General features: G+C 41.3%; 1 protein-coding gene across 3 annotated transcripts in view; it reads right to left on the bottom strand.

Annotated features, from left to right (window-relative positions):
* Window positions 1-13576, bottom strand: part of DEF6 (DEF6 guanine nucleotide exchange factor) — a 66135-nt gene that overhangs the window by 14991 nt on the left and 37568 nt on the right. For all 3 annotated transcript variants that reach the window (XM_058176895.1, XM_058176898.1, XM_058176897.1), the window contains 4 exons: window positions 8209-8436; window positions 5314-5460; window positions 2919-3027; window positions 1935-2233 (listed from right to left, as the gene is read on the bottom strand). In XM_058176895.1, coding sequence (XP_058032878.1) covers window positions 1935-2233; window positions 2919-3027; window positions 5314-5460; window positions 8209-8436 — 783 coding nt within the window. The remainder of the gene's footprint in view (window positions 1-1934; window positions 2234-2918; window positions 3028-5313; window positions 5461-8208; window positions 8437-13576) is intronic.

The following is a 13576-nucleotide window of genomic DNA, read 5'->3' as shown; positions in this document are numbered from 1 at the left end:
CTGCAATAGTAAGACCAATCAAAACTGATGGAAGATGCTCTTATTCATTGAGGTTCCTTGGGCCTCTAGTGTTAAAGCCGAATCTATACACCTATTTGTGCAAATGATATAGCATTACCTAAAACAGGTAAATCACTCAATCCTAGATCAAAGAACCTTAATTAATTGTTAGATTTATAGCACAACTTCCCTCAAGAAGATCAACAGTTTATATTGCATTATTTCCTCTATTTTCTGTTTTCCAAACCGGCAATCCTATGTGGTAGATTGAATGAGAGCAAGTGATTTCTTAGTCCCCCATTTAGAACACTAGACTAGTCTATTTAAGGCTTTTGCATTACCCTTTTTGGCAGACAGAGGTCACTGTTATCCTATATTGGATGACATGATTGTTCAGAATGTACAAATTTAACATTCTTTTCTGCTACTGTTCATTTCATACGGAGTCAGAGCTACCTGATGCACTGCAATTCCTTTAGAGCTTTGTCTGCATTAAAAATGTCAAGAGTATGCCACAGACAGCAGGAAGTAGAAAGTTCAGGGCAGGTCCATATTTATAATGAGCCTATCCAGGAAGACAAGCAGTTTACCAGTTCACCGTGTTATTAAGAAGCATGTTACAACCTGTACAGTAATAAACCATAAATATTTAATCTGCTTCCTTAGGCCTACATAAGAAACTGGCTGAGATTGTATACCCCACTTCAGCACATTCTTTGTGATCATACAACATATTTGCCCATTACTCCTCCCCCCCTCTTTTACTCTCAATCTGTTTGTCTGCCTTAGCTATTTAGGGATATCATAATAAAGACATGTTTACAGTTATTAGGCAATTAAATTATAATGTTCAACTTTAAGTAAGGCCAGCTTCCATTACTGTTTGCATTTCAAAGAGATGCATTCTAACTCTAGAAAGAGTGCAGACTCTAGAAAGAGTGCAGAGAAGAGCAACAAAGATGATTAGGGGACTGGAGGCTAAAACATATGAAGAACGGTTCAAGGAACTGGGTATGTCTAGTTTAATGAAAAGAAGGACTAGAGGAGACATGATAGCAGTGTTCCAATATCTCAGGGGTTGCCACAAAGAAGAGGGAGTCAAGCTATTCTCCAAAGCACCTGAAGACAATGGGTGGAAACTAATCAAGGAGAGAAGCAACTTAGAACTAAGGAGAAATTTCCTGACAGTTAGAAAAATCAATAAGTGGAACAACTTGCCTCCAGAAGTTGTGAATGCTCCAACACTGGAAATTTTTAAGAAACTGTTGGATAACCATTTATCTGAAATGATGTAGGGTTTCCTGCCTTCCTTCAAGGTCCCTTCCAACTCTGTTATTGTGTTAAGTTAACTCAATCAGAAAGTTTATTCTAAATGTCCCCAAGAACATATTTTACATAGGGGTGGGCTTAAATTTTTTTAGCAAGGGGTTCTCTGCCCGGTTGCTGGATGTGGCCATGGTGGGTGTGGCTTAGTTAGCCTCCTGCACCACGTTTTTGCCCTCCCTGTGCTCCGGAGGCTTTCCTTGAGCCTCCAGGAGGACAAAAATGGCCTCCCCAGGCACTGGAGGCCCTCTGGAGGCCTTCCCGAACTTCTGGTAGGCCTGTTTTTCGCCCTTCCAAACTTCCGTGCATGCCCTGCACTTACCTTCATTCAAAACAGGCTGTGTGGGGACTCCTGGGAGGGGAGGGGTAGGCGGGGCAAGCCAGGAGTGGGATTTGGGGGTTCTCCAAACTGCACAGAATCTTAGCTAGAAGTTCTCCTGAACCCCTGTGAACCCCCAGCAGCCCACCCCTGATTTTATATGAGAAGATGCTGTGGAGCTGAGCAAGCCATTCAAAAATGGCATAAAATTCTAATCATTTCTATTCCATTGATTGACATAATATCTTTAATAGGCTATGGATCTCCCAGGGTCTGCTTTGAGTGTGCACACCTGTTCTGCTTCCTGGAGCTGAATTTCCAACATCTTCTGCATCTCCTCATGTTGCTGCTGGCGCCGTTGCTCTTCTTCCTGGAGTAAAAGTTCTGCTTGCTTCTGAGCCTCTTTGAGCAGCTCCAGTTCCTGCAGCTTGCACTCCTTTTCTTCCTGAAGCTGCTTCAGGCGTTGCATTTCCTCTTCCTTGGCAGCCTTCTTTCGTTCTCGCTGCTCCCGCTGCTCCCTCCTCTTCTGTTTTAAGTCCTTGTGCAGAGACTTCTTACCTTCTGCTTGGAGACGGATTGCCATCTGGATGGCTGCCAAGGGAACAGAAGCATCAACAGGGCTCCAATCTTTTGCTCTCTCAGTCACAGAACTTAAGAAACACCTTTTGCCTCAGGATATAAAATCAGTCAATCACAAGTTTTAGATCAATATGCTGCAATTTGCCAAAACAGATTCCAGAGCTGCAAAAGTGGCAACTGTGAATAGTCAAGTTTACACAACTCAATGTAGCTTGAGAAAGATTTCTTTTCTTTTAGTTAGTATTAATTTTTATTGTGGTAATAGAATTTTAGTAGAATTAATAAATGTTTTTTTAAACAAGTTTGCAATTCTACTGTGGAACAGTCTTCCCAAGGAAACTTTATTTCAAATTGAGGCAAAAAAAAAAAGCTACTTCATACTGGTTTAATTTGGCGTCTCCCCAAGGATCTCTATAAAGATCTCCAAAAGAACATTGTTAAAAGAACCTGGGTTCAAATCCGAAGCTAGTTCTGACATTGACACTAAATCTAAAGCACAGGTGCTTTTTAACTTTTGGTAAAAATACTAGCAATCTGATTAAGTTCAATCATGCTCTACAAGAAGATGGCCAGTCCATAAAGAAGTCTGCCTTAAGAAAATGACAGACTTATTATCAAGCAGTTCGAATTCTTCATCTCAGATCATCTCAAGGGAGAACCAGGACGCAGCAATGCAAAGCACCATGAGAATACTCACCCAATGTCCACTCCTGCCTTTGCTTGGTATCTGAGGCACTCATTTCATAGGTCCGTGAAGATGTTTTCACACAGAACATGCAACGTTTCCCATCTTTATCAGGCAAAATCTTTGAATTAGAAAAGAAAAGAAATTTAAAACTTAGCTATAATTTCAACAGGGGAAACGTCATTATTAATAAGCACAAAACCTGTTACTTCCAACCTAATTGAAGATGGTCCTCTTTCCTATGTCGTGTCCCAAGTTATGAACAACCACATTCCTATTACGATTTTGCAGAAGGCCACACAAATAGCATTTTTTAGCTCACTGGGACAACTTTAAGCATATTAAAGCATATCACCATATTAATCTCCTCATGACTGAAGTGATACTCTTGTTTATCACAGGAGTAGAATAATTGGGAAAACCTTACAAAATGATGTTTCACAATTCAAATTCCTCTTTGAATCCTCTTTTTTTTTCCTAATGGAAAATTTGCCCCTCACTTATCCACCTTTATATAAACAGACCTGAGTCCATATTCTATTCCTAGTTCTTGTCAATCTCTTAATTCTAGCCAGAATATGTAAGAGACATGACAAAGATAATAATATGCTGATAAGCAAATACTTCCTTCAGAACTGAGTTTTTCTCAGAAATGCAAATTGCATTTGGAGGGGGATAGTTAAATTGGTTTATTACAGTAAGGAAGGTGACCTAGGCAGAAATGGCCAAGAACTTTACCTAGGAAATAGGAACTGAAACATTTTTTAACAAGAGCAAAGCATCCCTAATTTGCTTGAGTATATGAAAGGGGAAAAAGTGCAACACAATTGGGCTTCCATGATTATTTTATTATAACTAATTCAATAAAAGTAGTTTAGCCTTGATGTGAAGTCATTTTCTGGTCTGATGTAACTGATGAGGCTAACAGTTATAGCAAAACAATTGAGATCCTTGTGGTACCTCAAGATTAATAAACTTATAATGGCATCTGTTATTCAGTCTAATGACCTGAATTCCAATCTACAAATTGTATTACAAGCTTCCTATAATTTTTAGTTACTTTTTGAAATTATTTTGAGATATTTCTGCCATCTTTGAATAGAAATGTATATTTTTAAAGTGCTCTTTTCCTTTATTTTTAAAATAAAAGATATTTTTTTCTTCCCATATGAAATAATTTTTCTTCCCATATTAAACAATTTCTAGGGAAGCATGTTTTTATGTTTTAGTTACTTCTTATAGTTGTAAATGGTATAAAATGCAATAACTAGGCTGGTGACCATGCTAACAGGGCAAGATTGATCTCATAATTTATACATTGTCCAGTGACAAAAGCTAGAAGCTCACAACAATCAGAAATATACTGTCAATTATTCTCTGAACACAATATGGACAGTGTAATTATTAATATTTGCCAACTGTTCAGAAATATTAATGTCCATCTAACTGGTATTTGAGTGTTCAGAATATAAAATCTACCTCCTTGGGAATTCTATTTAGACTTCTGATTCTGGATTTAAGAAATTTGTAAATAAATGTTTTTATAGACAGAATTTTAAAAGGCAATCACATTGAAGTGATTGTTTGATTTGTTTGATTAGAATTATCTATGCCTTGAATATCTTCAGTTTGTTCACTATTTTGGATATGTAACGATTACTAGGAATATTAATATTCCTTCCAGTCAAGGTGCTTCCACAGAAATAATTTTGTGTTCCATAATTGTAATCGGCTGAAGGAATAATCCTGAGGGGGAAGAAGAGCAGCAACCAAGACTACAGTCAGATAAAATAAATGAGAGTCTGAAGCAGAAATGTAATTTGAAAAAGTCTTCTGAGGGAGGGAGGGGGAGTCACATTCAGACTTGCAAAATTCTGTGATCTTTTTATTTTCTTTGTATATTTGTTTCCTGCCTATTATTATTATAAATAACTCAAGTCAGTGAACATATATGATGTATACATATATATGATACATATATATACATATTTTACTGAATTGTTTTCAGTAAAAGCAATTGCTGTTAGAGTAGAGTGGAAGAAAGCTGTTGTGGGGCGAAAGTTTGTGCCGTTTAGGAAACAAAATGTTTTCTTTTCTTTTTTTTTAACTCTTGAAAATATAAATCTTGTACTTGTTAGAAATGTAGAACTAATGGAAATTTACATTTTGGCTTTTACACATTGTACTGTCTTCAAGATCGGAGAATACCTGGAGAACATCACATTCAAACCTGCCTTAAAGCTGCAAGAGAAAGCACCACTCCTCACATTCATGTGAGGAACCAATTATTTTCTGGCATCAGGCTAACATACATTACTAATCTCTTAATAAAACAACATACTATACTTGTGATCATTACAAGTATAAAAGGCCAATATGCTCTTTTGCAATAAAAATGTCCAATTACCTCCACACATGAATTTCTGTCCAAACAAATGCTCCCTTTCTTTTCTTTACGTTCTTCACTCACATAATATGAGAGATCACTGGGCTTCAGGGTAAACCATCGCTCACACCAGTTCCTTCTTAGGTGGCCTTTCTTCCACAAATAGCCCTATAGTGGGAATGAAGAGGAAAAGCACGCACACTATAATCAAAGATTTATACAATCGCTCTCTACAAAAGATCATTTAACAAAAAATTATGTCACCAAAAGAGACCAAATCACATCCAGGCAGAGGTGAAATCTAAAAATTTTCCCTACCAGTTCTGTGGGCCTGGCTTAATTGGTGGGCGTGGCTTGGTGGTCAGATGACTGAAGGGGCATGGCCAATAATAATAAATAATAAAAATAATAAAGTATTATTATAAGTAAAGTAAACTTGGGAGCGCACCAGTCTACCTTCTTTAAAAATAGAGGCACTGGTCTATTAGCTGCCTACACCGCTGATGAGCTGTAGTGCGGCCCTTTGAAGCGCCGTGGCAGTCATTTAAGGCCGTTTGCAGCTATATCACCACCGAGAGCTTCAGGGACAGAGAAGAAGAATAGCGAGGCATGGGCAGTGGGGGGGGAGGGATTTTTGCTACCAGTTCTCCGAACTACCCGCCCCCATCGCTACCGGATCACACGATCCGGTCCAAACTGGGAGCATTTCACCCGTGCATCTAGGGCACATCCACACTGTGGACTGGCTGTGAACTATGCAATTTAACACATTATCAACTATGTGGATATTATGCATCACATGGCAATGCAAGGCTTCTTAAGTAGTGCTTGTCCTATTCCGGTGATGGCGAACCTTTTAGACACAAACTGTGCGCGCGCATGCCCAAGCTGAAAGATGTATGCATGTGCATGAACGCACATATGTGCGGACATGCACAGGCATGCACGAATGTGTAAATGTGTGCATGCGTGTACATGGGCATATGCGCAGCAGGGACCTGAAGACCAGCTGACTGGCGGGAGGCGGAGCATCCCAACACCAGAAGCATGGCAAGAGGTAAGATATTTTTCTTTTGTGAGCTTCTGTTTCATTGTTTGCAGGGAAACAGCCTATTTAACTATTTAAGATATTTCAGCATACTGTATGTTGGAATAGAACAGCAAACCATTTAGACAATCAATACCTTATAGTAGCTCTGAAGTGATAAATGAAAGTGGGGAAAAATAAAATATCAACACCTTGCATGGGATTTTGTGCTGCAAGTCTTTGTTGCTTCTCTATGTGCCATATACTGATTCTCCTCCACCTTGGTTTGCTCCTGTTCATATGATTTGTGGCTATCAGGAATGCTGACTTGCTTTCCTTCCTCTTTGTGCAGAGATGCTGGCAGCAAGGTGGAGGATTGATTATCTCCATCATCCCCAAATTAAAATCCTCAGATCAAAACTCAAAATTCACATCCTTTCATGATGTCTTAAACCAGGGGTCTCCAACCTTGACAACTTTAAGACTTGTGGACTTCAACTCCCAGAAACCCTGAAGCTGACTGAGGAATTCTAGGAGTTGAAGTCCACAAGTCTTAAAGTTGCCAAGTTGGAGACCCCTGTCTTAAACCATTGAGGATTGTCTTAGGGTTCCAGTTACATGCACCCAGATAAGCCATTTTTGAAAATAGGAGCAGGAACAAATCCAAGGCTGTGAACAAGCTTTATTTCCTGGCTGTGAACCAGACAGGAACAGATAAGAGTGGTGCATCATGCTATTTAACTACTGGCACAATGAGGGAAGTGTGTATGGCTAATTGAACAATCAGAGTACTTTCCGGTGCAATAACGGTCATGAAGGGAGAATGAGGTGCTCTCTTGCAAGCCAGCTTAACCACCAGCTCCAGCCTTCTCTTCCTTGTGATTTTTTTTCTGCTGGTGAGATGTAAAGGCTGCAAATGATCAAAGCAGATTCACAGATTCACCTAACCAACTAGGTGTTTCACTTTTCTTTTGACAGGTAATCCTCAACGTATGACTCCAAACTGAGCTCAAAATTTCTTTGCTAAATGAGTTTTGCCCTCATTTTACGACTTTTCTTGCCACAGTTGTTAAGTGAATCACTGCAGATGTTAAGTTAGTAACACAGTCGTTACAGTCAATCTGGCTTCCCCATCGACTTTGCTTGTCAGAAGGTCACAAAAGGTGATCACATGACCCCGGAACACTGCAACTGTCATAAATACGAGTCAGTTGCCAAGCACCTGAATTTTGAGCATGAGACTTTGGTGATGCTGCAACAGTCGTGTGAAAAAGGCATAAATTACTTCTTTCAGTGCCATTGTAACTTTAAACAGTCACTAAATGAATTGTAAGCCAAGGACTACCTGTACTTGCCCATATTTTTCTTCTCTCATTACCGTCATAAATTAGATAATACTGTATTTTCCATCCAATTAATCCAATTTTATTTTTTTATTTTATTTTATTTTTTTTTATTTACATTTATATCCCGCCCTTCTCCGAAGACTCAGGGCGGCTTACATTGTGTAAGGCAATAGTCTCATTCTATTTGTATATTTTTTACAAAGTCAACTTATTGCCCCCCCAACAATTGATAGTTATTCAATGGATAACCAGAATGCCCAGCAAATGTTGGGGAACAAGACAGTAAGGATTTTCCTGAAGAGAAAAGAGCTACCACCAAATCATATTTTTTTCATAATTCCAGCCAAATGCTTAACAGAAGCACATGCACAGAGGATAGCTTGGTGTCTTATTTTAAATCTCATAATATAGGAAATAAAGTAGTCATCACTAGTTCGGTGCCTTCAGTGGCCTTATTCGTAACTTGGTAGTGCCATAGTTTATTTTTTTATCTACTTATTAAAGCCATTTTTCAATTCTTCTAATTAAGAGATAATTCTTTACCTGTTTGAGCACATCCCCAATGATCTCCTGATAAACCTCTTCAATGGCCATGCTAATGGCCTCACGCTCAATTCCACGCAGTAATCGGCCAGAGTTTACCAAATCAAGAAATTGCCAAACTGTCAAACCATTCTGTTGCTGGGTCTCTTGGGAAAAATAGTCATCTAATTCCCCACTATTAAGCTCAATGCTCATAGCTGTACATATCTTCTTCAAGAGGTATTCCACCTGAAAAAAAAATGAGTGACATCAGGGTAAAACAACAGCCAAACGTCCCACCTCTGGAACAACATGGTACTTTTACTCATGTAGACTTTCTCTTTCACAAGTGACATGGTGATGGGACATCGGCAGGCTAAAATGGTATTATCAGTGGTTTAAGGCAGGGGTCTCCAACCGTGGCAACTATAAGACTTGTGGACTTCAACTCCCAGAATTCTGGGAGTTGAAGTCCACAAGTCTTAAAGTTGCCAAGGTTAGAGACCCCTGGTTTAAGGTGTTGAACTGGCAAGAGGGAATTCAGGTTCAAAATCACTCTCAGATACTTCACTGGGTGTCCCAGTGTCAAGCCCAAAGAGTATTATCAGCACATAACCAAGAAAGGAGGATTTACAAAGAGTCTTTTTAATGGCATTAGATCAAGAAAAATGGGTTAAATTACAAAGGGAGGGAAAGTAGGTATGTATACCAACCTGCATTTATTGGTGGGTATAGAGAGCACTGATAGGCTTGGTCAACTTTAGAATAGTCTGCATGGAATGGGAAATGGAAACAGTGATATGTAGAAGTGCCTTAAAGTTCAGGGTTTTTTGGAGTTTTTTTTGCCACCACTTACTTAGAAATGTCACATGCACACTGGAAGCTAGTGCTAACAGCTAAAAAGCTAGAAAAATCCAAATCCTGCTCTTGTGGCCTTAAGTTTACTCAAGCACTAAGGAAGTCATGTGATTATTTCTCTTTTCCTTCTTTGAAGTGCAGGTGCAGCCTACAACAGCAGACTTCACAGATTGCACAAAGCTCCCTTTACTTTTGCCTGGGCTTCTTTTCCAGGCCAGTCTATGATTGGAAGAATGATTCCATATACAGCATACAAAGACACCATAGAGCTACATTATTTACAATTTGCTCCCTTTCCAAGTAGTACTTACTTGGGCTTTAACTTCTTGCCTTTTCCAGTAGGTCAGTATTGTCAATCTCAATGACTGTAAGTTGTGTGGACTTCAACTCCCAGAATTCCCTACCTAGCGTGCTGGTTTTAGAATTCTGGGAGTTGAATCTACACATCTTAAAGTTGTTGAGATTGAGAAACACTGATAGAACCATTTCCCAAATATATATAGTATAAAAAGTGAATCACAGCACTGAAAGAAACCATAGAGACCCTTTGTTCAGTGCAGGATCCACCACAGCATCTTTGACAGATGACCAGCTGTGTATAAAGATCTTTAATGGTAAAGGTAAAGGTTCCCCTCGCACATATGTGCTAGTCGTTCCCAACTCTAGGGGGCGGTGCTCATCTCCGTTTCAAAGCCGAAGAGCCAGCGCTGTCTGAAGACGGCTCCGTGGTCATGTGGCCGGCATGACTCAACGCCAAAGGCGCACGGAACGCTGTTACCTTCCCACCAAAGGTGGTCCCTATTTTTCTACTTGCATTTTTTATGTGCTTTCGAACTGCTAGGTTGGCAGAAGCTGGGACAAGTAACGGGAGCTCACCCGTTATGCGGCACTAGGGATTTGAACCGCTGAACTGCCAACCTTTCGATCAACAAGCTCAGCTTCTTATCCACTAAGCCACCGCGTCCCTTCTTAAAGGTCTTTAGTGAAGCAGGACCCAGATTGTTGGGGGGGCAATAAGTTGACTTTGTAAATATACAAATAGAATGAGACTATTGCCTTATACACTGTAAGCTGCCCTGAGTCTTCGGAGAAGGGCGGGATATAAATGTAAATAAATAAAAAAAAAAGCACAACTTGCCACTTCATGAGGCAGTCTGTTCCACTGGCTAGCAATTCATATAGTCAGGAAGTACTTTCTAATGTCTAAGAACTTGTAATTTTAAGCACTGGTTCTGGACCCAACCTCCAGGCAACAGAATATAAATCCATTTCTTCTTTTGTGTGATAATATTTAAGATATTTGAAGAATGCTATAGCTTTAGTTTTCCTTTTTGCAGGTTACGTATTCCTAGTTCCTTTAACTATTCTTCATAGTGTTTGCTTTCCAGACTGTTTACCATCGTGATAAACCTCCTCTAAATATGTCACTGTCCTTTCTGAACTGAACTGGCAATTTCTTTCCTTTCCTCTACTCTTAATGAAAAGACTTTGACCTCTCCAATCTTGATGTGCTAAGCTAAGCTAAGCTTCACACCTTTTTGTAGATCAGAAAAAATAGAAATAGAAAATAGAGAGGAGTAAAAAGTGCAAGGAAAAAGAAAGTAAAAATAATAAAAAGATACAGGACATAGTCTATCCATAGAAACAGACATACTGACATTATTGCTATTTTCTGATTCTATGCTTCAAAATTCTGCTTCAGTTTTGCAGCAGGTCTGTATAATTTTCTTCAGTCTAAAATCTTTAGTCCCTACTTGTACCAGTTTTTGAAATCATGAAATTATCTATGTTGAAAAAACCAAAACAGGATGTATACCAGGGGTGTCCAAAGTTTTTTTGGTGAGGGCCAAATACAGAAAAATACGCAAAGGCCTGGGCCACACACAAGAGGTGACATATTGACACATGATTACTGTGTGTATTTCTAACTCACCTATAATGTGAAGAACATTGCTCTCAGTGGGAGCAGTGATGCTGTCCTTTGGATTGAAGGCGAACTCGGCCTTGGGATGCTCCGGGGACAGAAACGCCGCAAAAGAGCGACGGCTCAGCTGCCCCCAAGGGGAAGGGAGGACCCCGGAGAAGAGCCCGACGCTTCGCCGCAGCCACGCACCTGATCGGCCTCCCAAGGAGCTACGGCTGGGGTGCCCGTCAACGAGCTCAGCTCCCACAGCCAGCCCGGCCTCGCATTAGCCGGGGCCCCTTTCCAGCAGCTGGCGGGCAGCGGGGGCGTGCGGGGCGCGGCCGGGGCCTCCAAAAGCAGTAGGGCCGCCCGGGCCTCGAGTCCGCAGCGGGCGTCCTCCGGCCCTTGAAGCAGCAGCGGGGGCAGCGGCCTCCCGCGGCCCTTCGTCTCTAGGCGGAGAGCAGGCGGCAGTCAGTGGCTCCCAGGCGGCGATCCCCTCAGCCTCTTCCCCCCACTCCCCGCCTCCCGCCTGACTCACCAGCCCTGGGCCGCCTCCCACCTGGCCCGGCCTACGAGCGGGACTTGGCCGGAACCACCAGCGGCTCTCCGTCCGCCTCCCACTGCCTCTTCCTCCCGGGCGGCCGAGGGGCACCGCCTCGCTTCAGTCCGCACTCTGGTGGGACGGGGCGGCGGTGGGAGCAGCGCCTGTGCCTATCCCGTGCGCTGCTGCCCCCTGCCGCCGCCCCGGCGGATCCCGCCACCGAAATTCATCCTCAGAGTCGCCCATTTTGGCGGCGCAACTACGCAGGCGCCACCTTTCCGTTGCTGCGCGAGCTCCCCCTGCCGCTCGGCGGCTGAACTGCCCCAACCCTCTTTGCAACAGCCCCGCGCCGGGACGGAAGAGTCACGTACAGAAACAGGAGCCATCTACGATTTTTATTACATATTTTACCCGAGACGTTGCGCAACCTTCTATTGCACCAGGCCGCCCCACCTGGGAAGCCGGACAGAATGGTGAAGGCGGCAGCCCCAGGCGGCCGCTGAGTTTCTAGTACTGGGGCTGGTTGAGAAGTGCAACAGAGTTGAGCTCAAGCGCCATGTGCGGGCCATATTCAATTATATTTTCAGAATTTGCTGCGGGCCAATAAAAACTGACCCGCGGGCCGCAGTTGGCCCGCGGGCCATAGTTTGGACACCCCTGATGTATACCCACAAGAAGCTGTTTATAATTAATTCCAAAATAGTATTGTAAGTTTCAATATTTCCATTTTATGTGGACCCTTAATCTAGTTAACACTTTCTAAGTTCAAAAACTTATTTAACTTTTTGCTAAATTTTTAGATTCTTTAAAATTCTTAAAATTTAATTTTTATTTCATTCAGGATTAAAGATAGACTCACCCAGCATTTTAGACTTGTCATTCTGAAATTTTCTAATAGCTTAGAAGTAGTTTATGAACAATTTCTGAAAATGATTAGAACTATTCTATCATATCTTTCAAAAATCCTGAAGCAATGAGGAATTACCTGAGAGTTGAAAAAGAGCTGGTATGGTTGACATCTTGAAAAAAAAGAAAAAAACAAACAAACCCAGGAAACTACAGACCAATCAGCCTAACATCAATATTTGGAAAGATACTGGCAAAGATAATCAAAAAACAGATCTGCAAACAAATAACTAAAAGCTAACATGAGTTTGTCTTTTTAAAGAAAGTATATAAATTAGTAGACCAGCAAAATGCTCTGGACATAGTATGTTTAGATTTCAGCAAGGCATTCAACAAAGTAGACCACAACCTACTTTTTGGTAAGCTAGAAAAATGTGGGATAGACAACATCACCACCAGATGGTTTTGTAACTGGCTGACAATGGGGCCTATCCAACAAACTGAAATTTAATGTGGAGAAAAGCAAGGTTTTACACTTAGGCAGGAAAACCGAAAGGTAGAAGTAAAGATCAGGTAAAACCTGGCTCAAAAATAGTAACTAGTAAATAGTAAGCCTAGAGAAAAAAAGGACGGGTATTCCAGTATTTGAGGGGCTGCCACAAAGAAGAGGGTGTCAACTTATTTTCCAAAGCACCAGAAGGCTGGACAAGAAACAATGGATGGAAACTAATCAAGGACAGAAGCAACCTGGAATTAAGGAAAAAGTTCCTAACAGTGAGAACAATTAACCAGTGGAACAGCTTGGGTTCAGAAGTTGTAGGTGCTTCATCACTGGAGGTATTTAGGAAGAGACTGGGCAACGACTTGTCTGAAATGTTAAAGTGTCTCCTGCTTGAGCAGGGGGTTAGACTAGAAGACCTCCAAGGTCCCTTCCAGCTCTATTCCGAATGAATGAAAGGGCTTGCTTTTTCTTGATACTGAAGGTCTGGCTGGCTACTATTGCTTAGATAAAAGTTGTTATTTGTATTCTCCCATCATATCACTTAAGCTTGCCCTAAGATAGCATTGTTTTTGAGCAATACTATGCTGAAGCCATATTGTGGGAAGATTCAAATAACTTCTTCACATGGAGAGCACTAGCCTGGTGCATCTTTCAATACTGCAGGACTGGATCCCCTATGCATCTCACAAGACTCAGCCATCTAGCACAGAGGTGTCAAACGCACAGCCCACCGGCCAGA

Source organism: Ahaetulla prasina, chromosome 3, assembly GCF_028640845.1.
Source record: "Ahaetulla prasina isolate Xishuangbanna chromosome 3, ASM2864084v1, whole genome shotgun sequence".
NCBI classification, from domain to species: domain Eukaryota; kingdom Metazoa; phylum Chordata; class Lepidosauria; order Squamata; family Colubridae; genus Ahaetulla; species Ahaetulla prasina.
Note: the sequence above shows the minus strand (reverse complement) of the source record. Positions and strands in the feature narration are given on the sequence as shown.